General features: G+C 41.9%; 1 protein-coding gene across 1 annotated transcript in view; it reads right to left on the bottom strand.

Moving 5' to 3' along the window:
- Window positions 1-27731, bottom strand: part of ITGA8 (integrin subunit alpha 8) — a 174471-nt gene that overhangs the window by 116860 nt on the left and 29880 nt on the right. Inside the window, 4 exon segments of the mRNA XM_006031697.3 lie at window positions 15387-15578; window positions 18140-18345; window positions 26653-26705; window positions 27294-27350. Coding sequence (XP_006031759.2) covers window positions 15387-15578; window positions 18140-18345; window positions 26653-26705; window positions 27294-27350 — 508 coding nt within the window.

Below are 27731 nucleotides of genomic sequence, written 5' to 3'. Positions count from 1 at the left end.
TTTTTCAAAGACTTTGCCTAGGATGGAGGTGAGACTGACTGGCCTATAGTTGCCTGGGACCTCCTTCCTCCCCTTCTTGAAAATGGGGACCACATTGGCCCTTTTCCAGTCCTCCGGGACTTGGCCTGTGCGCCACGAGCGTTCAAATATTTCTGCCAGTGGCTGCGCAATGACGTCAGCCCGTGCCTTCAGTACCCTTGAATGGAGCTCACCCGGGCCTGCCAACTTAAAGGCATCCAGTTCCTCCAAGTGACTCTGCACCATCTCAGGGTCTATGCTTGGTAGTCTGGCGTCCTGCTGCTGCCTCTCTACCATCCCAGTGAGAGCCTTGTCTTGCCCCTCACTTAGGAACACTGAGGCAAAGAACTCATTGAGGAGTTCAGCCTTGTCCCCCCTTTCTGTCACAATTGCTTATGCCCATTTAGTAGAGGTCCTATTCCACCCTGGGCCTTCCTTTTACTCCCTATATATCTAATGAACATCCCCTATATATCTTATATCACAGGCAGACAGCAAAAGTCAGGTAAAAAGGATTTCTGCTATGTTTATCCTCTACCAGCCTAAGGGCACTTTTACAGCAACTATTTAAGTTATAACATGTAAGATATCACTCTACTTTATATTAGGACTAGGTAGCGCAGGTTTGAGGAAAATTATTTAACACATAGATGCAATAGGTGTATGCCCGAACCTCCAGTTTCTGGACTCACATGCTCTTATTATTTAACCTTTTATTAAAAAAAAAAAAGAAAGAGGCCTCTCAGTCACCACAGTTACAAATAAAAACTGTAAAGCATTACCCATGTGTTTGATAAAAAGATGCCTGCCTGAATCTGCAACAAGGTCTCATATGAACTGTTTTAGTCATCTCGGTGAGGTGTCAGTTCCAAGACCTGATGCTCGAGAGAGCCCACCCAAGTCACCGAAAGAGAGCTGTGAGGGGATTGTGTTAAAAAAGACCCCAAAGAAGTAGTTGTCAAGCAGGGTTCTAGGAAAGAAAGTGGTTGTGTCTCCAGCTAGAAGCAATCAAGCCAACAGAGTACATTTGTGTGGGGGACTTTGTACTATTACTTCAACCAAAGGCTGAGCCATTGCCAAGGAAGAGGGCCATCCCACAGAGGCAGTGCCATACAGTCACCATTTGGGAGCATACTGAGGGCTGGGGAGTTATCTTCATCCCGTTCTGATTTGGAATCTAAACCTGGCTCCCTGACATGCAATTCAGCACCTGTGCTGTGTCGAGCTTGTCCCTGCTCCAAAAAACCTTGCTCTTTCAAGTTTGTAACTGTGAAAAGAAAAATAGTAAAATATCTTTTGATTGATGGGAGATGCATATCATCTACAATAAGGTTATAAAGAAGAGGCCACTGTTCAGTCCAATGAGATATTTACTGGGACGCTCAGCAAGGATAGCGCTATTCCTGTGTTTAGTTTATTGTAATGTAGTAGTTTCACTGCTCTGTTTCACTGTCCAATCCAACGCCTATGGTAACCCAAATGGAAAGCGCCTTTTGATTTTGATGGGAGTTGGTTTGAGGATCTCAAGAGAAGGTTCCAAATGTATGAGTTTTGAAGAGAGAGTTTTGAATGATGTACATTATTTCAGATGTACAATAAGTTATAAGCAAAGGTTAAGTTTTTTTGTGTTTTGTGAGGGAATGGCTGTTAATCATTTCTGTGAAAACTGTGCAAGATGTCCAAATTATCTAATGTCTGGCAACTTTCTTCTCCTAAAAATAGATAGGGCTTGTCTTTATTCAGTGCTTTTTTATTACTACATATGATGTGTCCCTGATGCAAGGGTTACTAGCTGAAAAATAAACATTGAACAAGGCATTTGGAATGTCCAAAGTAAAAAAAAAAAAGAAGAAAAGATCTTAACTAACCGTCTGAATCTCTTCCAAATAAAGCCTGAAGAAAAACATTCATGAGCTGGAACAGAAAGCTTCATCTTTACATTTGTTGGGCTTTATTTTCTTTTTCACAAATTCAAGTTACTATGGCCCTGATTTAAGAAAACAGCTGCCTACGACTCAGACTCCAAATGTCCTTCTCTCCTCTCCCTTTCACAGTTTCATGTTTTCAGGATGAATAGAGATCTTTCTTTTACAGAATTAAGGAAGAGCAGGGTGGTACCTTGCAGGATTAGTAAGTAGTGCCAGGTTGCCACTTTGTCTATACCAGGGGTGCTCAATCTCTGGCCCATGGGCCAAATGCGGCTCATGGAGCTACTGCATCTGGCCTGTGGGGCTCCCCAGGGATCAAAAAAATTGGCAGTGGGGAAACAGTGGCTATTAGTACATAATACTAACTGTCCCCATTCCCCCTCCGCCCCCCATCTGCAAACCCCATTCCTGCATGTTCACTTGGAGCCAAGCTATACCCCCTTTCCCTGTGGGGCTGGGTCATGCCCTCCCCCATTTTGATTGGGGCAGGGCCATGCTCCCTTCCCTCCGTACATGAGTTGGGGCCAGTCCATTCCCCATTCCCTCCCCATGGAGTTGGGCCAAGCCCCTCTCCTTCTCTGCGAGACTTGGTTGGGGCCTGGCCTTGCCCCTCTCCCCAGCAGGGTTGAGCCAAACCCCCTTCCTTCTCTGTGGGGCCAGGTTGGGGTCTAACCATGCCCCCTTCCTTCTCCATGGGGCTGGATCAAGCTCCTTTCTCCTGCAGGGCTGTGTTGGGGACAGCCCACCCCCTGCTCCCCTCCACAGTCAGATGGTGCCCACTGCGCCTGCCTGGGTGCTGAAGCAGGAACACTGGCTGGATCTAGCCTGCAGCTGGACCGGGATCTGCCAGTGTGGCCCACTGAGCAAAATGTTTCATCACCTCTAGTCTATACTGTTTCCAAGAGACCCTTCAGCCAGAGCAGGCATTTCCTCTCAGGCAGTAAGGAGTCTGGGAAAGGAGAAATCCTTCAGTTTTCTGCAAAGAGGATTCTGTGTCCCAACTGGCAGCAATGTGAATGGAAATAGTTCTGCCCTATTGCAGCCATGGGATGAATGCAGCTTGGTGAGAACCACGTTACACAGGGAAAGCCCATCTGCTGAGGTACATGACGGGATCACTAGATAAACAGGCAGCAACAACACATTGTAGAGGAAGGCAAAGTGGGCTTAGAAAAATAAGCTTGCCCTTCTGCCTGACTCCTTAACCACCTGCATGTGTAGGACCTGATGGCACATGTGCAGAAAGGCAGAAACTTTTCATAGCCTGTGCAACCGTGCTGACTGACCCTTCACTCATGCCACAGAAATAAGCACAAATCCATCTCCAACCTCCTTAGGCAATGCTCATCTTCAGATCAAGATGAACATTTTTATTACTTCCTCATGCCTTCTTTATCATATCTCCTTCTACTCTGTACAAGATCCAGCCTATCACAACTTTGACAATTATGCATCTTGACAACACAAAGTGGCATGTGACAAAGTGTTATGTTCTTAGAAAATCCTGCTTTGTTTGACTCTATCCAGAAGTGCCAAATAAAATGGTTGCAATCAGTTGCCTCATCTGATGCTTTGAGGGGTTAAGATGATCAAAAAATAGCAAAAAAATTAGCTATGCATTTTGGAAAAACCATATAGAATTGACTCAGTCTCTGCTTAAGACATTAATGGGAGCAAGTTAACCAAAGGTTAAGTCAACCCTCAGCACAATCCTACAGATCAAGATGCAGAGGTAAAAATGTTTGCTTTAAGGCTCTGCCACTTCTGCCACTTCCTAAACCTATATGAGTATTTTGCCAAAAGTTAGGAAATATATATGTGTGTTCTGTCAGTTTAACTGCCTTGTAATGACACAGTATATAGAGCAATTGCAAAGTACTTTGGGATCTTATGAAAATATAGGTGTTAAAAAATGGAAAATATTAAGAGGGAGAAAAACTGAATAACTGAACATCCTCATCATGGATATTGACCAAAGTTCTTGTAAAGAGCCTACAAGTAGAGGCCTGGCCATAAGAAAAGCTGGAGACCTACCCTTTTCAGCCAACCACAGTTAAAAACCTGAGTCCTTATCTAGAGATAACCCTTATCTTTCTCCTGACTCACAAGAGCCTGGCGCTCTTCTCTGAGGGAAAACTTCCTTTTCCTTCCTTCAGGGGTGTAGGTTGTAGCCCCATTAGTCTAAGGACATAGGCAGACAAGGTTATTTGGGTAAATCTGATATTTTAGTAGGTCTAATAAAATATATCAGATTTACCCAAAGAACCTTGTCTGCCTTTTCCTTCCTTCAGCCTCCTTACAGCAACCCTCTTAACAGTAACGACCACTGGATTGGGCTGATAACACTGCTATTTTCTCTCTCAGTTGAAATTAACCCCCTGCCCTGACTTCCTGGTGGTCTGTTGCTGTGTTCTTTTCATTATGATACAAAACCACTCTAAGTGGATCACTAAAGTTCACCACTTTAATGATTCCCATTTTCTGAAATTACATTTATATATTCAAAATGGGGGTGGGGGGTGGGGTTAGTGAACATGATGAGATCATATGTTCAGTAGACGATAAATATATTTAGATATATATATTCTCCTCCTCCTTATCCTCCACTTACATATTTACACCCTGTCCCTCTTATCCTTAATTGAGCATATGATCTTATCATGTTCATTAACCCCCACACTACCCCTCCGCCAAAATTGGAAAAGTGTTTCTGAAGATATACTTGTAGAGCAGACATATATTTTCTCTTTGAGAAAATTATCCAGGAGCACATCTGCAAGGGGCCAGCAGGGGAGTTTATCACAAGTTCATTAGAGGTAGGTCCTGTCAGACCAACCTGGTGGCCTTCTATGACCAGGTCACAAAAGCCTTGGACGCAGGTGTCGCGGGGGGTGTAGTCTTCCTGGACTTTAGGAAGGCCTTCGACACTGTCTCTCACTTCATCCTTATTAGAAAATTAGGCGTCTGTGGTGTTGACACCTACAGAGTCAGATGGGTCACAAATTGGCTGGAGGGCCGCACCCAGAGAGTGGTGGTGGACGGGTCATTTTCGACCTTGAGAGATGTGGGCAGTGGGGTTCCCCAGGGCTCGGTCCTCGGGCCTGCACTGTTCAACATCTTCATTGGCGATTTGGATGAGGGGGTGAAAAGCACCTTGTTCAAATTCATGGATGACACTAAGATGTGGGGAGAAGTGAGCACGCTAGAAGAGACGGACAGGCTACAACTAGATCTCGACAAGTTACAGAGGTGGGCGGATGAGAATAGGATGGGTTTCAATATGGACAAGTGCAAGGTGTTGCAGCTGGGGAGGAAGAACCAGCAGCATACCTACCGGCTGGGAACTCCCTTCTCTTCAGCAAAGAGGCGGAGAAGGATCTTGGAATCACTATTGATTCCAAGATGAACATGGGCCACCAATGTGGGGACGTGGTCAGGAAGGCTAACCGCACCTTGTCGTGCATCACGAGCAGGTCCAAGGAGGTGATCCTCCCCCTCTATGCGACATTGGTCGGGCCACAGTCGGAGTACTGTGTCCAGTTCTGGGCATCACACTTCAGGATGGATGTGGCCAGCATCGAGAGGGTCCAGAGGAGGGCCACTTGCATGATTAGGGGGCAGCAGGGCAAGCTCTACAAGGAGAAGCTATGGGACCTGAACTTGTTCAGCCCCCACAAGAGAAGGCTGAGAGGGGATCTGGTGGCAACCTATAAACTGGCCAAGGTGGACCAGCAGGCAATGGGAGAGTCCCTGTTCCCCCGAGCACTACTGGGAGTAACAAGGAACAACGGCCATAAGTTGACTGAGAGTAGATTCAGGCTAGATATCAGGAGGCACTACTTCAGCGTCAGGGCAGCTAGGAGCTGGAACCAACTTCTAAGGGAAGTGGTGCTTGCCCCTACCCTGGGGGCCTCCAAAAGGAGGCTAGACAGCCACCTAGCTGGGGTCATTTGACCTCAGCATCCTTTCCTGCCTGTGGCAGGGGGTCGGACTAGATGATCTGCTTAGGTCCCTTCTGACCCTACCAACTATGAAACTATAAAACATTCATTATTAAAAAAATCAGACTGCCACAAAATGATACATTTGAAAATGCAACAATCAAGCAAATGCATGATGACAAGCCAATTATCTGGTGTAAACACCTTCACTTTGCTCCGCTGGTTGAGAGACTCTCTCCCCTGCTCTCACTCATACACTAAGCAATTCTCAAAGCAGATGCAGCTTTTCATGTTTTTTTTCATCTATAAATCTCCTGAACTGACTTCATAATATAATCATCACTAGGTTATGATGCAGTGCTTTTACTGGAATACTGCCTGCTTTTTTCCACTGAATGCTAAATCGTTGCTTCTAGATTTAACATTCAGAAACTTTGGAATCGTTGCCTCAAAGAAACTTGAGGTTTTTCTTCCTGCTGTTCTAGTTAACACACTTAGCAGATGGAGCTACTGCAAACCTATGATTAGACTGGATTATTGAATTCTAAGGAAAAAAATTCCTGATTATCACATACACACCCCTCTTAAAACATTTCCAGAGACAGTTGTTTAATCATGTGTCAGTCTTTAGAGCAACCGCTGGACAAGGGAAGGCTGTAGTTACCATAAAACTGTTTGCTACACCTCCCCCTTCCCACCTTCGTCTCTGTGCCAATCAGGTTCAACATAAATGTGCCAGCACAAAACAGCAGTAAATTTAAGCAGAATCATTGCTCAAGCTGGGGTAATTTGGAACAGAAATTTGAGCCTCCCAGGCTGCATGAGATTATCAAGGTTAATAAGGATTACTGCCATAAGTATTCAAACACAGAAACAATATTGCGTAATTGATTTCTGCAATTATAATTTATCAGTGGAGTTTGAATAATGAATAGAAACAGGGAGCTGCTCAAAATCCATTTGCTTTGTTAGAAAAAAAGTGGTTAAATAATTCTGGATGACAAATACACTTGAAGAAATCAGTCTGCTGGAAGATAAGCCATGAAAAGGAAGGAAGCCAAACTGGCTAAATAAATTGTTCATTATAAGCTATTTGCTCAGCTACAAGGAGCTGTCAAATGACTGAGCATGCATTGTAATGTGAAGGTAGAAACCATGCAGATGCAAAGTGCTCAAGTTGTACAGTGATAGATGAACCAGTTGGATGCACAGCACTACTACCCTCGATAATCCTGAGTGCTCAACAGGGATCAACCTTGAACAGCTGCCCAGAACCAAAGGAAAACAAATTAATTTTCTGTTAAACACGCTTATGAATTTCTCTTGATTCTGACAAAACTGAGTTACTCTTTAAAAAAAAAAAGAAATATACCATAATTCAGAATTCAGACCTAGGGTGAAACCTCATCGCTGTCCTTCCATCTTTATGACACATAAAATGTCAGAACAGATTAAGGGCGGAGGCATAAAAGCCCATTTTTAGTCAGCTCTCCCCCTGAGAACCCTCTCATACATTCTAGTACAGAGGTTGTGAGAGGGAAAAGGACCCAAGGTCAGGGTGTTTGCGCTGAGGCAGGGCTCTGCATGGGGTACAGTAGGGATTCTTGGCAGTGCCACAAGTCACAGAGTACTGCCCCAAGGAGGCTGCTATATCTGACACCCCTGACACATTGCAGCTATGGTGCAATTCATGTTAATTGCAACATAAATAGTAACAGTGCTACATGTTCAGCTGATTAATGGCACTGTAAGATGGCAAACCAGCCACAAAGTTATTCCACAAAAAAGTGGAACATTTTTGTGGCTCATTTGTATTGTGCCATGTCAACATGTACCATCTCCATGCTGATGCTGGAAATCAACTAATTGTCAGTATCAGCATATGAATGGGCTGCAGGAAGCAGAGCTTCTAAATAGAAAAACACTGATTATAATGTAAAGGGTAGGGGGCAGGAAAGAAGGGTACTGCAGGGAGACCCTATACTTATAAACAAATGACACTACTATGGGCATTAGTATGACTTCTCAATATACCAATATATTTATAGACTTTAAAGACTGTGTGTGTGTGTGTGTGTGTGTGTAAAGATCAGGTGTTAGCATCAGGGCTGAGACAGCCATAGTTCCAGTGTTGAAAATCAGCTGCTGGGAAAATGAATTGCAGGGGGAGCTGAGGGGCTCCGAACACGGGAGATCTAGCAACAGGGCCGGCCCGTCCTATCCTGCGGAACCTGTTGCCATGGGGGGCCCCACAGCCAAGGGGTTCCCTGCGGCTGTGAACACTCCACGTTGCCACCGGATTCATATCCAGTTGCTTGCCCCTGCCTTCTTCATGTCAGAGGACCCCAAAATTATATCTTGCAGGGGGCCCCAAAAAATGATGGGCTGCCCTCGTTTGGCAACCTTTGAGCCTAAAAGCCTTTCTTGCCTTGTCTAAAGCCCCTGGGAGTAGGAAGAGGCTTTCCGATCCCAGGATCCCAGTTCCCCAGGACTTCTAACAGCCATGCATGCAACTGGGCTGCTAATCAGCTGATTGTCAGACTCAGCCCTGACAGCCCAGAGTCTTGAACCCACCTAGGATTGCTAGGGCCAGTCTGACAATCAGCTGATTGTTTGGCCTTGCCCCAGTAGTTCTTAATCTGGAATCTGAGGAGGTCTGGGGGCAGTCCTGGGTCTGGGACAGAACCAGCCCTGGCTTGATCTGCTGCATCAGGTTGGGGGAAGCTCAGCAGGGGTGCAGTTGGGATCTGAGGAATTTTATGCCAGATCCTAACATTGCATCTCTTGCCATGCCAAGAAGGATCTATTGTAGACGATGGATCTAGTGGTGTTCTTAGGGTGAAAGCTGTTGGATGGCGGTAGTGGTCGTTTGGCTTCTGATACAATCTGCTGGTAATGTGGCCGTTGCAAGTTTTCACAGTGGTGTCTAAGAAATGAATTACCAGAGTCAGTTTGACAGAGGGGTAGAATTTGTCAAAGTCACAGTAGAATTTCTCTAGAGATTCCTTCCTGTGTGTCCAAAAAATGAAGATGTCAGTATACTTTAGGTATATCAAGAGGATGAGGGGGCAGCTGTGAAGGAAGCAGACTTTAAAGTCTGTATATTGGCATATTATCTATAAATATACAGTCTATAAATATAAAGTCTTGAAAGTCTATAAATATATTGGTATATTGAGAAGTCATACTTATGCCCATAGTAGTGCCATTTGTTTATAAGTATAGGGTCTCCCTGCAGTACCCTTCTTTCCTGCCCCCTATCCTTTACATTATAATCAGTGTTTTTCTATTTAGAAGTTCTGCTTCCTGCAGCCCATTCATAGCATCTGATGAGGTAAGTCTTCTGCATGACAGCACTTATGCATCTCTAATTGGCTAGTCTATAATGCGAAAATCTACCCTGACTTCTGCCTGACTTCAGGCGAACTACCTCTTTCTGCTCTTAAAGCTGTTTAGACTTCTAGGCTTTGAGTTTTGGGCCACACAACTTCACCAATAGTTCCTTCAGGACTCTCTTCTCTACAGTTCTCTTCTATATTTAATTTTATTTTCAATTAAACTTTTGCTGTTTTTTCTTATTTAATAGCAGATATTCCCTGATATTCCAACCCAGCCCAGCTCCATCCCCTATACCCACTCCTCAACTACACTGGTTTAAATATAGAGTAGCAATACTGAACGAAGCCAATATATACTAAGCTTAGAATTTGTCTCTACATCACCCAGACAAAAACACAGCAAAAAAAGGTGGCTAATAAGGACCATTATAAGGAAGTTTCTATCTGTTCGTTTCACCCAGTTTCAATCTGTTCTGCTTTCCCCACCTGACAGCATGGAGCTGTCCAGTCAGATCTCTCTAGCTGTGTGTAGATGAAACGAGAGGCATATGTGCACAACACTTTAAAGCGGGCTAAATGCTTTTGCACCGCTTTAATGGTGTCAGTGTTTGCATGCCTCAGCAGTGTATTGCACATTAATTCCAGCTGCTGTAGGAAATACGGTGACATAATACACCTTAAATGGCTTGGGGTGCATGTCTTTCTTTGTCTTTCTTCCCCTTACAAAAAAGTATCCTAAATATTTGTCCTACACAAATTTGCATGTACCAATAAATGAGTTTTTGTTTTGTTTTAAGCATATGCTTCCTTTAATCTTTGTCTTTTCTGCAAAGAAAATTAACTTTTCCTGATATTATATAAGGAATATTTAAAAGTTATGGCTGAGATGTAATGTAGGGATTTTAACCACAAGCAGTCTTCACTAATAGATATTGGGTGACTGAGTAGTTAAAGCATCTCAGAGTTGTTCCAGAGGCATGAGTGCAATCCTTACTCTAGATTTTTCATTCCTTTACGTGTTACTGGTTAGAGGAACAGGTACTTCTTAACCATACTACACTACTGTCAACCTTTCACCTCCTCCTCCATGAATTGGCAGAACCCTCCCTTGAAGGGTTTTGCTTTAGCCAAACACCATTACCCATTACACAAAAATACTGGCAGTGCTTAAAGTGGTCTCTAAAGCAGTGTGTATATGGGAAGAGGAGGAGGAATTTTATCATCACTCCTACATCTGCCCACATTCCTTCTGGCCCCTTTACTTCCCTATTATTTAAGATAACATGTCTGTTCCACACCTCCTCAATCTCACCCATGCTCCTCTTATAGTTCATGGGATTCTCCACTGCCCTTTTACTAAGGCATTCAAGGGGGCTGTAGCTGGGTCCTCTTTCTCTTTCCAGGCCACTGCTACAGGGATAGAGAGATAGAGAAGAGAGTCAGGAGTGCAGCAGTCTCAAGTATTAGACTTTTTCTGCTCCCACACTCTTATCTTCCCTCCTGTGAAAGCACTGTTGATGCCTAAGCTTATGTCTACATTATGCTCCTAGTGGGTCTTCAAAGGAACACCCATGAACATACCCTGACTGGCTCCCATTTGCCAAAGCAAGAAATGTGGCAGTGACACTGCTCTAACAGCATTCTCCCACAGGTGCTCAATGCCTCAGTCTCTAGTGTGCGTGAGAGTCACCTCATCACAGGTTTTCTGGATTTGGTATGTACAGTTAGGAATGACTGGGTGGGAAACATTTGGTGGCATTGCTCCTTGAACACATGAGAAGCGTGGTGTAGACATGCTCGGAGCGGACAGATGAAACTCTATGGCAGGGCTTCTGTTCCCCAAAAGGCAGATAATTAAAAACCTCAGACAGCTAGAAGTATGACACACTCCCCTCAGTGACACACCTAACTTTTCAGAAATTGTTTCCCAGGTCAGTGACTCACTGTGACCTGGCATACTTTAAGCACTTCCAATTCCATCGTCTTTTCCCTTGTCCTTCTACTCCCTATCAGGACTTTTGATTACAGAGTGGAAAAGAGCTGTATGATAGAAAAAGTTGCTGACTGGGTAAGGTATTTATCCCAGCCATCTTCTTCCATTTTAGTTCCTTTCCCTCTTTCTCCCAGAAAGGTACTCCATTGCAGTGGAAAATTAGGTACATATAAAAATAGCACAGGAAGGGACCTCATGAGGTTATCTAATCCAGCCGCCTGCTCAAGGCAGGATCATTCCAGTCAAGTGTCTGTCTAACCTGGTCTTGAAAATATTCAGGGATGGAGATTCTACAACCATTCTAGGTAACCTGTTATTGTCATATATCACAACACTGTTGGTCTTTCTAAACTGAGGGGATAGCATTTGAGCTGGTTTCTTAATTAACAATTATTTTTGCTCCATCTCTTCCTGGTAGGTGGAGCTGGTGACACTGTCAGTCCAGATGTCTGACTGAAGGGCCAAGGAAGACACTGGCCATGGTAAACACAGCTACTGGAAGACAATTTTCTTAAAACTGCTCACCCATATAACAAAACCAACTCAATCCCAAATAATCACATGGTAAAAACACCTTGCAAAGAGCAGGCCAGGAGGGGCACAAACCCTAAAATGACAGGAAATATCTAAAAAACTATTTTTAATGGATTGCTGTCAGCAGCTCATGCATGAGACGTCCTGGGGAAGATTCAATGTATGCTGCCTAACCTGCTTTTGAATCATCTAGGTATTTTCTATTCAGTGTATATTCTTCTTGTTTCCATAGGCTGTTTAAAGAAGACCTGAAGAAATACTTGAAAGCCTTTTTTTTTGGGTTTTCTTGGGGAGTGTGCATGTGTTTTAACCCTAGAAATGGCAGGAATGTAATAGCCCCATGACATCTACATGGAGCACATCACGGGCCACTGCCAGTACGTCAACACCACCAGACCAACCGCCACCGGACCGGACCCAGAGGGGACTGCCTGAATCTCCCTCTGCACTTGACGGACTTCACTTCGACAAGAATCTTCAGCAACGGACCACCCTGCTCCACCCAAAGAGGACCCCCGCAATGAGACTCCATATGGACTGAGAAAATTTTCTTCAACCTACTGCCTCTACCATTGTGGACCATTGTATGGCTTTGTGTGCATCTATCTTCTTTCTCTCTCAGCGTCATGAACCCCCTTCCTCTCCTTCCCCCATCTCTCTCCCCCACCCCCAGGCTTAGTTGGCTAACATTGTATTTTCTGTAACATAGTTGCATTCCTTTCCTCACCCCCATCCCTCTTATGTTAGTCCCTCACTTGGACAATCTGTATTTCCCTACTGGCTTTGTCATCTTTTTGGATTCATACCCCTTAATACGTACTAATAAAATTCAATCTGTTCTTCCCCAATTTTGCTGGAGGGTCTCTTGGATGTTTTGGAGAATGCTCATGGTGCTGGGACTTAAATTACAACCTTATTTGTCCCCAAAGAGCTCATTAGTCACTGCAGATGAATGAGTGTTAACCAAACATAAATAAAAATTGGAACAATGACAAACTATTCTTTCCATTCTCAGTTACTCGGCTTTCCCTCACTTGAGTCATCATTTTTTAACTTAAATGACCATGAAACTTATGAAAAATTCTCAGGGAACTAATTTTGCTAGCTGATAATGAAGGCAATATAAGAAAAATAACTTTATAGCAGGTCTTCAAATGTAAACTGCTAGTATAGGCAGAAGGCAGAGCAGGGTGGCACCATAAATGTGTTAAGAGGCATGAACTTTTGTAGGCTACAGTCTACTTCAGATGTTTTTGGCTGCCTGCAGATGTGGGGAACAAAACTGAACAAAACCCCTCCAGCACTTTATTTTAAACTCGGCACGCTCCTGCACCAAGCCCACCACATGCCCAGAAGAGGCAGGGCATTAGTTGCACCTGACTTTCCCAACCTCTGTAGTAGGGTATACACCATGGGTGGTCAAAATGGAGGATCTGGCCAGCAGCCAGACTACATTTCCCAGAAGCCCCCGCCCACATCACTGTGGCCAGTTTCCATGGAGACCTCAGGAGTGGTGGGCCCATGACAGCACAGGGCCAGAGTTTCCATGGAGACCGGCCCCAGCAGTGCTGGTACACAGCTGGGTGGGGAGCTGCTCTGGGGGTGGGGCTCAGATCTAGCGGCAGTAGCAGTATGGTCTGGAGCTGGGGCAAGCTGTAATCCATGAGATAGGGGACAGACCCCAGAACAGACCTCCCTCTCCTGCCTTCTCACCTTCCCATCCTGAGACAACCTTCACTTGAACACTTATACAGTGAGGGCTAATTTGTCATACTATTGGAGCACTCTGCAACTATACTCTCCTGGTCGGGCACAGCTTTAGAGCACTTTAAAGGGGCAGACTGCATGGCAAATTTAATTTCTATCTGCACCTTAAGGATATTGATACAAGCTGTTATGATACAACTGTTATATTTGCATGATGCTGTAGCCATGCAAATGTAGCAAAAACTGCTCTAACTTTAATCCTGCTTCCTTCAAAGTCAAAGTTAGGGTAATTTAGATAACCTGCATCACTGAAGAATCACACAGGTGTAACAGGTGCACAGTAATTGCTGATGTCCCTTCCTCAGCAGCAGCTCCCCAACCCCTGTGAGGTATTCCCTGATTTCTTCTATCACATAATTAGCAAAAGATCTTTAAGTAATTCTGTTTTGTGATTTGTCCCTTTTTAGCTTTTGAAGTAGCTAAAATGTACATTTGTCCATACCCTTTGAGAGCATTACTACAGTAAGGCACATTACCAAGACAAGTATACTGAGTATGTTACAAATGTTACTGGGTTGTTCAGTCCTGACAAGGAGGGGTAATATATTTTTGCATATACCTGACCCCAGAAGAAAGAGTGAAAGGAATCTAATTAAAATGATGTTGTACATTTAGGTTAGGGACAGAAATTATATATGAAGCAGTATAAGTGACTGGAAGCCAGTTCAAATCTGTAACACAACAGAAGCTCAGTGTACATAAACTACTTTCAAAATGGCCAAAACTGGTTTAAGATAAACCTGGGTGGATATAGTATCAGACTTAGCTGATTTAAATTAAATCAGTTTACTGAACTTCTGTCCCAAATCCCCTCCAGATTCAAGTTAACTCACAGTCCCACAGCATCCCAGGAGGTTTTGCACCTCTCCCACAAGCTCCCCCTTACAGGGTGGGTGTGCTATCCTAGGCCCAAGCTGTCTGCTCCAGCTGAAAAGGGAGACATGTTCTAGCGACCCCGGCTTCCAGCCTGGGCCACTGCAGGCATGTGGCTGCATTTCTGGAATTAAAAGTGAATGTCTGTTCACTTGCTTATCAGTTCAATCTACACAGCTTAGACTAACCAGCGAAGATTGAACTGATTCAGCCTCAGGCTTTTTGATTAAAGTGTACTTTAATCAAAAGTGTACTTAGCTTTAGGCAGCATATGCTGTTGAAACGCTGCTCCAAACTGGAAAGATTCCAGTAAATAAATTAATTAAAGTATAAACAAAAATAAAAGCTTGCAAGAATTGTGCAATCTTGATAAATAAAACAAGCCTCAGTGAACTATTCATTGTTAATGAAAAATTAAAAACAAACTATAAGAGAAGTCTACAGGGATGAGTGCAAATAAGGGCATGAAAGACCTAAATTAAAATTTGTGACTCAATATGTGACTCTGCATTGTCTCTGCTTTTTGTAATGAAAACAAAACAATTAGGAATCTATATACTTCAGCATCTTTTCTGAAAACAAGGATTCAAGGAAATAACTAGCAATACAATCAAGTCAGTGTCATCTCTTTTAATATGACATGGTTTCAATTTAAAAAAAAAAGTTAGGATGAAGAAGGCCTTACAAGCTAAATAAAACCATGTATTCAGATTTTGAGTGGGCAAAAGGGTTAAGCTTTTTGTTGTAAATGTAACATGTGTTATGTTAATGTAACAATTTAAGTCCTTCTTGCATTTCTGATGATCTCTCTTGCCAGGAAAAGGAGTATTTGTTTTGTCTGACTTTAAATTCTCAGGAAAGCAATGCTAGAACTACACAAAAAACCTGTCTATTCTTTAGTTTGACCTCTGCCTTCCAAAAGGAATAGCTTAGGCATGATGCATTTTCCAGAGAATCGAGGTATGAAATTCCCTTTCTTATGGAAAAATCTTACCTGGGTAATCATTCTTGTCTACATCTGAGTCTCCTCTTAGGGTAAAGCCAAATCCCGCAGGCATGGACTGTGAGGCCCAGAATCCACTTAGAACCTGGGAAGGCTTAGCATTTAACCCATTACTGTGTCCATTGTAGACAAGTACTTTGCCTCCCCTGTCTTCTCCAGCAAATGGTGCACCGATTGCAATGTCTGCAATTGAGAAAGAAAGCCAACTAAATATAACAAAAGGCTAAACTATTTCCTACGGAACGATACAACCCACAGGCCCATATTGTGCATTAAGAGCTGAGGTTTAATTGTTTTTCTTTTTGGTACTATATCTACCAATATGTAAAAACAAAAGTGTTAAATACCTCTTTAACATTTCAAACTTTGAGACCTTTGGATTGTAAAAAGTTTATTTTCAAATGTCAAGGTGCTCACATTGCAGTAGACAGACAATCCATACCCTGTTTTTTAACTTGGGGCGGGGGGGGGAAGATGGGGGGAGTTCCATGTTTTCAGGGCAACTCATTAAAATGTAATAAACTGAGACCAAATTAATTGCTAATGTAACAATAATCTATTTCAGCAAGCACTGTGAGATGTTCCCTGATTTCTTCTATCACATAATTAACAGAAGAACTTTAAGTAATTCTGTTTTGTGATTTGTCCCTTTTCCAAAAAAATAAAAATAAAAATCCATGAATGCATTGTTGAACAGCCACCACTGTAGCATGCAGAAGAAAAAACTGGTACACAGTGAAACAATACTATCAGATTGGTTTCGATTGGTGATAAGTAAAACACCTTACAATGAAAAGGAAAATATTTCCATTGTTTCCATCACCAACAATAAAATACAAGCAGATAGAAAATAAAGCTGTTGAGGAGGATCCTGGAAAGGAAAAAAATGTAAAATAAGAGGAAGTCCCACAGGGAACACACAGCTATAATTCACTCAAAGCTATCACAAACTATAAGAATAAGATGGAACAGTTCATGAAAATAGCAGATTTCTGAAAGTGAGTTTATACTACTAATTGCTCTGGGGCCATGTGTTGTTTATAATTTTTGCTTGTTATATATTACAAACTCTCCCTTGCTAATGGTTAGCCACAAAAATCAACCAACAGCCAAGATAACTAAGTAAACTATCTGAATTTACCTGCCAAAAGAAAGGGGCCAAGGTTATCAAATTCTTTAGTGACTTTTGATGCCCAATTCAAATTGCTTTTAAGGGACCTTATGTTCCAAATACCAGCCCTCTAACAATCAGCCTTTTTTCTATGTTTCAAGCTGGGACCGAAAAGTCAGGAATCTATTTTAAAAACCTTAGCCAGCATGTGGAGGAAATAATGTACAATAGCTGGGACAAAGGGGGAAAGGGAGGGGGGGTGCAAGTGTTGAAGGCTTTAAGGCACCCAAAATGAAAATAGGCATCACAAAGCAATGTTTATTTTCTTCAATGTATTTCTTCAACCTACCAAAAAAACATAGATACCCAGGCTTTTTTTGAAAAACATTTTAAGGATCATGGGGCAGAATGAGAGTGGGTGCAGGGGTAGGGATGCCACCCCCCTTTCAGTCAACTCAACATGGGAGCAGCAGCCTAGGACTTTTTTTGAAGTCCCTGAATTGGATAAGATTTCCCCCCTTGTTTCCCCTCCATGCTCAGTAGCACCTCCCTTCCCCTCCCCTCCCCTCTCCTCCTCTACCCACCACTGCTACTATCTCCAGGTGCCCCAAGGCCATTCCTGCCCACTCCAACCAGGCACTGCAGGAAGCCAGGATCAGCTTGGGACAGCAGCAGAAGCAGACAAGTTCCCCCTGTGTGCCCAGTCCTTGTGGGTGTTCTCTGCCAGCCCAGGAGCAAGCATGGAGGAAGGGAACCTGCCTACTAATGGTGTTGCCATCTCCAGCTGAGCCTGGCTCCACATGCAGCCTGACTGGAATGGGACACAAGCAGCTTCAGAGCCTCCTTCCCTGGGTCAACCAAGAACAGTGAGGACATCAGCAGCAGTCAGGGGAGGGAGCAAATAGTAGGGGATGGGGTGGGAAATGCCACTGTGCACAAAGGGCACAAAGAGGAAGGGAGAGGGTAGGGATGATTGTTATATGACAGACTTCCACAGCAGAGTCTACTCTCAGAGGAAGGAAGGAGACAGAGCAAGGGGTGTAGCCACCCCTGTAGTGCTGGTCGCTACTCCAGCACTGAGCTCACTGCAATGAGCAGCCACTTGCAGACAGCTGAGTAGGTGGAAGGGGGCCGGGAACTGGAGCTGGAGCCCCACACACTGGGGCAGGAGTCACCCAGCTGCAGCTTCTCCCTGCCTGCCTGGGCACGTGATGCCCAGCATGCATCCCCACAGCCACTGCCCTTCCCCACACTATCTGCTGCCTGGAGTGACACAGCAGAGGCAGGAAGAGGAGGAAAAGGAGCTGCTGGAGGCAGGGGGAGCTGAGCAGTACCTGGGCAGCTACAGTACTGAATTCAGCTGGATGTGATTTGCAAAGGTGAACCTTTAATTTTCCTTTCATGAGTGAAAGATTCTCATCACTTTCAATACTAGATGTTTGTGTTAAGAAGTGGATGTGTTGTAGAAAAACAAACCTGTAGCTGTATATTATTTATTTGGCTTTTTCTCCAAGTAGCCTTTCTTCTGTTCTCAGAAAGGACTGTAAAAAAGGAGTCTCCAGATGCAATCTATTACTGAATTTAGTACATAGACAATTTGTTTGCAACAATATATAATATAGAGAGAAGTTACCATTATAGCCATCCTGATTGAGATCTCCGAGATGAGCAATGGCACTGCCAAATCTACCAAACATGTCGGTGCCTGACAATATCTGTGCATCTTGGAAGTAGAAGGCACTTTCCTGCAGGTACAGGTAAACTTGCCCTACTTCCTTAGGCTTACTTTCAAATTCCCGCTCCATAAATAGAGGGGCCCCAACTAAGATGTCATCTAAACTGGAGAAATAAAACCAAAATCAATGTCAATGGAAAATTCAGAAAATGTTCAGTTATCAATACAAAGAACTGCTACAGTGAGAACACTGAAAAGCCAAAAATACCAGTTAGCATTAGTACATAGTCAACAGGGATTTTGCTAAATTATAGCCATAGAATTTGGCTTATTGACACTCAGACAGGTCCTAAAAACACTGCCAATGAGACAAATTACTATATTTTCTGATGTATAAATTACCTTCTCCCCAAAGATAGCCTTGTGGGGAAAAAAATAATATAAAGTTCATTAAATTTTAAACAACTTATTACAATGATTTCAATTGTTTTTCATTAGATAGCTTTATTGAAGAAGATGCCTTAATTTTAGACATGCTAGACATTTTAGACATTCTTTTTTGGGAAAATTGTTTTATCCGCTAAAAATACAGAACATTATACAATATAGCCTGCATATTTTTCAAGTACAAAGAAGCTTATGATGAATAGAACAAAAATAACAAGCTTTAGAAGCAGACTAACTTTTGTGAAGCTAGAGCAGCAACTAATGTACAATCAGTGATAGAAATCATGAAACTGGGAGACTGAGGCCTCAGTCCAGAATACATACTCTGGCACACGTTTTTTCTTCGAATGATATGCTTTTTTGGATGAAGTTCTCAGAGGAAAGAATCCAGAATCAATACAAAGGAAGATACCAACTGAAATGTCTTCCCTATCTTACTGCTCTAAATACAAAAAGTATGGCTATGATATTTTAATATAACCAACAAAAAGATTTCCTACTTAAAAATGGAAAACAAAAGTGAGTATGATTCTGGGAGAATTGAGAGCAACAGAACTAGCCTCACAATATGCAAATCAAAGATATACAACATTCATATCAAATGAGGATATGAAACCTGATCCAAAGTTCACAAAAGTGGGCTTGCCAAGGAACTTTTAGTGGATAGCGGATGAGGCTTGTGATACGAAAAATCTTAGTTACTGTAAAGGATTACTACTTGACTCTAATATACTTAATTTTGGTGAAGCTTGTATTTTCTTGTCCTAATTCAATTGACAGCAAAACTTTTTCTACCTTGAACCTGAAATGATCTCTCAAAAGCCTTAACAGCAATCAATGAAACTGGCAAACCCATACTACATATTCTTTTTAAGTATAATGGAAAAATCCAATTGATTTTAACAGGCAATAAAACCAATAGTTGTATAGAAAGGCAATACAGATCTATAATCTCTTCTGCAGGTGTAGAAGAATCCTATAGATTTGTTTAATTTTATAAATTGCTTCACAAACTGTACAGGAATGTTATTTTTTATTAAATTCTATAGCATTTTGCTGCAAGGGAAAGAATAATTTAAAATGTAAAATAATTTTAAATGTAGTTCTTCATTTTCAAAAGTCAGTTACCACCCCTTGGTGCAGACATCTTACAAAAAAGAAAAAAGCAGATGCTGAATGAGAATTTAAAATGTGTTTTTCTTTCCATGTTAAACATCAAAAAAATCTCTCTCTATTTATGGAAGATGTTAACTTTCTGAACAGACAGTTACCCGAAGTCTTTGACATGCAACAGATGCTGTCAAAAGAGAAAATGTTATTCAAATAACATCAGTGCTTTATTTTACAAACTGATCTCATTATTTACCATTATAGCATGCTTTGCATATTAACTTTACCAGAGAATCACAGAACAGTAGGGCTGGAAGGAATATCAGGAGGTCATCTAATATAAGTCCCTGTTCAAGACAGGATAGTCTCTGATTAAAAACCATCCCAGTCAAGTGTTTGTCTAACCTGTTCTTAAAAATGTTCAAGGATGGAGCTTCCACAACTTCTGAGTTGCATGTTCCAATACTTAGCCACCCTTGTATTGAGAAAGCTCTTCTTAATATCCAATCTAAACAATTTAAAGACCACCTTCTCTTTCTGTCCTTTACAGACGTAAAGAATAATCGATGTTCACCCTCTATATAACTACTCTCCAGGCATTTGAAGACTACTGTTGAATCCCTCCTCAGTCTTCTCTTCTCCAAACTAAATAGTTCTACTTCTTCGAGTCTGTCCTTAAAGTTTTAAGTCCCTGCTCCAAAAGATCTTAAAATCTGTATAGAAAAGGGAAATAAACAGGGAGGGCAATTAAGTATTTTACAAATGGGAAGTTAAGGAAAAGAGGCTGAAAAACAGGCTTTTAAGGTATTTAGGAAATGAAAGCTTCAGAACCTCACTTGTGAGATTTACAACAACACTAACAAATCAATGGGATTAGATGGGTACCTAAAATACCTTGGAAAAACTGATTCCCAGGGACTTGCCAATTAATACACCAGAAACCAACACTGAGGTCAGGAATTAAGTTTAGATTACCTAAATTTCAGTCTAGTGCCTTAACCGCAAGACAACCCCTTTTACACAAGTGCTTTAAGTGTAAAAGTTAGTCATCCTGTGACCCTTACTCTGTTCATGAATACCCATTGGCACTAGTAAAATCCTACCCTTACAGTGTTGGTTGTTAGGGAACAGAAAACTGTTTATATGGAAAAAAAATAGAATCCTAGAAAATTACGGTTGGAAGAGACCTCAGGAGATCATCTGGTCCAACCCCCTGCTCAAGGCAGGACCATCCCCAACGAGAACATCCTAGCTAAAGCTTCATCTAGCCGGGTCTTAAGAACCTCCAAGGATGGAGATACAACAACCGCTCTGGCAACCTGTTCCAGTGTTTTACTACCCTCCGAGTGACAAAAATCTTCCTAATAGCTAACCTAATTTTCCCTTGCTGCAACTTGAGACCATTGCTCCTTGTTCTGTCATCTGCCACCACTGAGAACAGTCTAGCTTCACCCTCCTTCGAACACCCCTTCAGGTAGTTGAAGGCTGCTATCAAGTCCCCTCTGTCTCTTCTTTTCTAGACTAAATGAGCCCAGTTCCCTCAGTCTTTCCTCAGAAGTCACATCTCCCAGGCCCCTCACCATTTTTGTTGCCCTCTGCTGGACTCTCTCCAATTTGTCCACATCCTTTCTGTAGTTGGGGGCCCAAAACTGAACACAGTACTCCAGATGTGGCCTCATCAGTGCTGAATAGAGGGAAAGAATCACTTCCCTCGACCTGCTGGCAACACTCCTACCGATGCAGCCCAGTATGCAGTTGGCCTTCTTTGCAACAAGGGCACAGTGTTGGCTCATATTCATTTTATTGTCTGCTGTAATCCCTAGGTCCTTTTCTGCAGAGCTGCTGCCCAGGAAGTCATCCCCCAGCCTGCACTGATGCATAAGACTGTTTCTTCCTAAATGCCAGACTTTGAACTTGTCTTTGTTGAACCTCATGAGATTTCTTTTAGCCCAATCCTCCAATTTGTCTAGGTCACTCTGAATCCTAGCTCTACCCTCCAGCATATTGACTACTCCCTCCAGCTTGGTGTCATCTGCAAACCTTCTGAGGGTGAACTCATTGCCATCTTCCAGATTGTTGATGAAGGCATTAAACAAAACCAGCCCCAGGAATGACCCCTAGGGCACTCCACTCTATACCAGCTGCCAACTAGACATTGATTACTATCCTCTGAGCCTGATGCTCCAGACAGTTTTCTATCAACCTTACAATCCATTCACCCAGCCCATACTTCCTTAGCTTGCCTGCCAGAATGTTGTGGGAGATTGTATCAAAAGCCTTGCTATAATCAAGGTATATCGCATCTACTGGTCTTCCTGCATCCACAGAGCCAGTCACCTTACCAAAGAAGGTATCAGGTTGGTCAGGCATGACTTGCCTTTGGTGAACCCATGTTGACTGTATCTAATCACCTTCTTTTTCCTCCAAGTTTTTAGAAATGGGTTCCTTGAGGATCTGTTCCATAATTTTTCCAGGGAATCAGGTGAGGCTGACTGGTCTGTAGTTCCCTAGATCCTCCTTTGTCTCTTTCTTAAATATGGGCACTATGTTTGCCTTTTTCCAATCAGGCAATACCTCTCCTAATCACCATGAGTTTTCAAAGGGGATGGCCAGTGGCTCTGCAATCTTATCAGCCAACTCCCTCAGCACCCTCAGGTGCATCCCATCTGGCCCCATGGACTTGCATATGTCCAGCTTTTCTAAATAGTCCCTAACCTGTTCTTTTGCCACTGTTGGCTGCTCACCTCCTCCCCAAACTGTGCTGCCTGGTGCAGTAGTCTGGGAGCAGACCTTACCTGTGAAGACTGAGGCAAAAATGGCATTAAGTACTTTAGCCTTTTCTGCATCCTCTGTCACAAGGTTGTCTCCCCCATTCAGTATGGGACCCACACTTTCCCTGATCCTCCTTTTGCTACTGACATACTTGTAGAAACCCTTGTTACTTTTCATGTTCCTTGCTAGCTGCAACTCCAGTAGTGCTTTGGCCCTCCTGATTTCATCCCTGCATGACTGAGAATACTCTTATACTCCTCCCTATTTATTTGTCCAAGTTTCCACTCCTTATAAGCTTCCTTTTTTGTGACTTAGTTTACGGAAAATTTCCCTGCTAAGCCAAGCTGGTCTTCTGCCACACTTGTATGTCTTTCTGCACATTGGGATGGTTTGTTGCTACACTCTCAGTAAGGCTACTTTAAAGTATTGCCAGCTGTCTTGGACTCTTTCTGTCCTTCAGACTGGTTTCCCATAGAATCCTGTCCATGAGTTCCCTGAAACATGTAAGAGCACTGTGTACAACATGCAGTCCATGGAAAAGGGGCTCATTGGGGCTTCTTATTGTCTTTGCATTCTCCTGGGTCTGGGCTGCTAAGTGTGGGGGCAGAGCAATCACACAAATTATTGCAGCCTGTCCTTGGTTGCCCACAGCCAACAAAGCAACCTGGAATCCCCTGAGCACTCAGCTTTCCTGTCTTCATGTCCCTGACATGTTTCCTGCCAAGACCTAGCCCCCAATTTACCTGTCATCTTTTATGATCTTCGTTTACTTTTTATTTGCATTTCTCTCAAAGTGCAAAATAAAAAGTAGTGAAACCTGGTTTGGTTTGCTTTATCGTTTGGTTAATTTTCCAGGATATTGCCTTCTAATGTCTAATGCATACTGTAGGTGAATCATTTATTTGGCTGTGTGATTGACATTATCCTTCTTAGTTATGGAAGCTTTTTAGTCACTGTTAGGTTTTGCACAAGTTGCAATTTTACAAACTATGGATGCCAAGCTAAGTTCAAGCTTACATTATGCCTTTTAAAAGGCATCAGGAGTAAAAAAAAAAAGCACAAAGCTTACTAATAGCAGCATATACTCATATTTGTAGCTCAATATGTAGTGGTACGTTAATCAGTTTCAATTAGATTTATTTCAGCCCTACACCATCATGTTGTAGTTAACATAAATCAAAGTGTTTGTTTGTTCCATCACATAAAGGTTTCTATAGCCATTACTGCTTCCTTACTAATCAAAAAGTGGTATAAAGCACAAGCTGACCACCTGCTGGAATTTTATTCAATTCCTTTGTACCCTGCTGAGTAATAAACAGCAGGAGTATGGGAAGTGTCAACAGGTCGAAGTGCAACTATGTGAAGCTTTTGTATAGTACAAAGAAAGACTGGTAAACATTTTATTTTACTGTTTTTATTGTACACATGAGTTTTGGCTTAAAATGAAAAAACTCTTCCTTCTCCTAAATAAGAATGTTGTCCATACATTTATTACAAAATGGAAGTTGTTACTTGATCTTTTTTTAAGAGTGTTGGGCAATTTAGGGCAGACAAAAAAAAACATTTTTCCTTGTTCCCTGCCATGTCCGTGAAACACTTGCAGACTTCAATATGAAAGATTTCACCCAACTGTTTAGGTTCAAAGTTGCCTCCTTAGCTTGTTTTGAAAACAAAAGGGTCTATCCTGGAAATTTAAAATAAAAGTGATGACCCTATTCATCTTTTCAGCTGGATAAAAAACTAGATTTCAGACCCTGTCAGACAATCTGCTTCTGATACCTCCACCCTTCTTTGATCCCCAGCTATTTAACAGCTTTTCTCCTTGCTTTTAAGTGGCCTTTTCTCTCAGCTTTTTTGGGTCAAACTTAGGGCATAGATAAATGAACACATATCAATATAATTTTAATCAGTTTTATATACTGGGACCAAGAATAAGTCAGATGTGCAACTATCCTTGGGTAGCTGCATGAAGTAAGCAGCTATTCCATCTCCTCACCTTCAAGCAGCAGGTGAGCAGGTATTAGCTTGTTTGCCTTCGAAGTGCTCCCCCAAAATGAACATGGATAGATGGCATCTAAACCAGTGTAACTTAAAGCAGAGTTTTAGCTTTGACTCTCTCAGGTGTATTTGTTCAGTATATGCGGCTAAATTATCCTAAATTAGGTGTCTGTGTTAACTTCCCACTGCTTTTTTTTTTTTAAATCTGTGTTTTGACAACTGCACCACTGTAAACATTTTGTCTGCTCTTGCCCTTAGTCTCACCTTTAGAGATATATTTCTATTAGTATATGTGCAATTCATCTTACTGGCCTGCAAGCAGGCGTATTTTCAAGTGGAGTGCCTTTATGTTTTGCTTTCTGTTGAATCGTTAGATCTTGGAGAGTCACTAAATTTCCTTTCAGATATAGAAAGAGAGACCACACAAGCCTCCAAAGCAGTTTGATTATATTGTTGACACTGGAATTAAAGGCACAAAGAAGAGCTTGAAAAGATTTGAGAGATCTCCCATGCAGAAAGATTTGCAGAAAATAACCTGTGCAGGAAGTAGTTTGGTTCAGTAAGGGAAGCTCCATAAAGCGCTTCTTATGATTTAGTATAGTGGTTTTCAATTCTTTCAATGTTGAAGACCTTTTATTCAAGGACAAAAAAGTGTTATTACTTTTTACAAGGTCATATTTACTCTGAAGGGTAGAAAAAATGTATACTATAGTTGCTACATTTAACCTCATATTTTGAAATTTTTAATTATCTCAAACTTACACTGGAAATGTTATTTTCTTATTTTAGAAGTTACAATGACTCTTTCAATGCCTCATGACCTCCTGCCTCTCCTTTTATTACCTCTGTAATCCTTTTGAGGGTCATTCCCTGTATGGAGAATACTGAATATCTTTTGGTGTTTAAACACCAAATGAAAAGTAGAAAAATCAGATATTCTGCAATAGCCAAATACTTACAGACCTAATTATAACCCTGAAATAACACCAGAGCACAGGAAAACTCCAGAGCTCTAGACAGTAGCAATCTTTACATCCTTCAGAAGCAACTAATGCTAATATTCACTCAATAAGGCCCCAATAACAACACTTAATAGTACTATTCACAAAATTATTGTCGACATTGCTAAAGTGCTTTGCTGGACTAAGGCCTAAAATCCCTGTCATGAAGGCATTATTTTGAGCTCAAGAGGCATTGCTCTTCAGGTTGGCCTCTTAAAACAGCCATGGAACATTGCCCCGTTGTACAGAGCTTTCAGGGGCCAACAAGCTGTGGACCTTTTGAAGGGAGTGCCACCCGAGTAACTGAGGTTGCTGGTGTGGTTCTGGCTGATCTGTTTGATGCAAAGCAGACTTCTGCTTTTCAGAAGGGCAGAATACACAGTACTGCTTTTAACTTTTACCCATCTCTTTCTAATAGCTTTGCCTTTTTGAATCCTAGGAGATAGTATTGCCCTTACTGTCCCAAGCACATCTTCTCAGTGATCAATAAGAAAGTCTCTAGAATGGACATGGCCATGCAAATGACTTACTACACAGGAGAAGGGGTAAAGGCCTTTATCAAAGTTTAGCAGCAACCACTTGTGTGTATTCTCCTACCCTGGGCTAAGTAGCCAAACAGAAGATAAATCATGGTAACGTACTCCTCTTTCGCTGAAGGCAAAGCTACAGCAATTTAATTTCCATTTATTACAAAGTAAATACATGCATGTAAGTGGTTACTGTGAGGCAGCTGGCATTCAGTAAAAGCGCTAACATTTTTTACCTTGCAGTAAACTGTTTTTACAATTTTTCTCTAAAACTTATTCAGTCAACACTGTAGGCCAATTTAAAAAAATGAGAAGGAGAGAGAGAAACAAAGCTGAGAGGAAAACTGAACACTTACAACTAGAGGAGAAGAGAAGTTCAATGCAGAAGTGACAGACATTTTGGCAGAGAAGGTGCTTAAAAACTTGAGCTCAATAGATATTATATTTCTGTTTTGGCTTTCAGGCCCTCAAAGAATTATCATGATTTTTTTAATTTTTTCCCCCCCGTCACCCAAAATATTAAAAAATATTGTGTCTTTTTTGAAAATTCAGGTAAAATGTTAAACACTCAATTATATTGAATTTCAGTGGGTTTGTGGTGCACTGGGTAACCTACCCGTCATTGTTAACATCAGATACTGCAACAGTATACCCAAAGTAAGATGCCATCTGTAAGCAAAAAGCAACATGAAATTTAAGATCTTCTACTCAATAAAAACTTTTTTTTTTTTTAATCTGACAAACTTCTGGATAATAATTCTGAAAGGTAGAAAATATTTTGTAACATACACTTTACACTGTACCATATTTACCCAAATCCAAAATGGATTTGAATGTAAGACAACCCCCCAGTAATTAGATTCTATACATGGAAAATTATAAATTTGTTATTATTTTTCATGTATAAAACTTAATTATTGAAGGGTCATCTTAAATTCATCCCTCCCAGTGCTATGGCAGGGAGGGAGGTGGCTGGAGGGGCAGGCAGGCTGCCCCTTGCTCCCTGCACCTCTCCTTCACTACTTGCTTCCCCCATGCCTGCACTCCCCAGGCTGGAGCTAGGGTCAGGCCAGGGGACCAGAGCCACTGCAGCTCTCTGCTTGGACCATACTCAACTCTAAGATGGTTTCTTTTTTCTCCCCATGCTGAATGGGGAAAGAAACCTCATCTCGAATTTGAGTAAATATGATAATACTGTGGGTATAATGACATTATTTAGAGAGGGAATATTTTATTATTTAGGTGTTTTTACTTTACCTGTTCACCAGTGAAATTCTGAATGAATGTCAAGTCTGTAGAATTAATAATTGAAACCTGGTAACAGAAAAAAAAAATACAAGATTTCAATCACATCATGATAAACTACAGTGTAGCAACAGGCATCTTTAGAGGAAGTTGAAGAGTGGTCCAATTGTTAGGATGATAGACTAGGATTTGGGATGTCTGAAGTCATTTCTGTGCTCCACCACAGATTACGTAAGTGGTGTTGGGCAATCTTCTACACTTTTTGTGCCTCAGTGCCCTGTATGCAAAATAGGGACAGGGGTACTTCCCTGCATTACAGAGGTGCTACGTGCATCTGTACACTGAAGATTTTGAGGCACTTGGATGCTACAGTGATGTGGGAGCCACATGTAATAAACCTATATGTAAATTATCTGAATTCAGATAATATATATATATATATGTATACAG

This window comes from Alligator sinensis, unplaced genomic scaffold (genome assembly GCF_000455745.1).
Source record: "Alligator sinensis unplaced genomic scaffold, ASM45574v1 scaffold114_1, whole genome shotgun sequence".
Classification (NCBI taxonomy): domain Eukaryota; kingdom Metazoa; phylum Chordata; order Crocodylia; family Alligatoridae; genus Alligator; species Alligator sinensis.
Note: the sequence above shows the minus strand (reverse complement) of the source record. Positions and strands in the feature narration are given on the sequence as shown.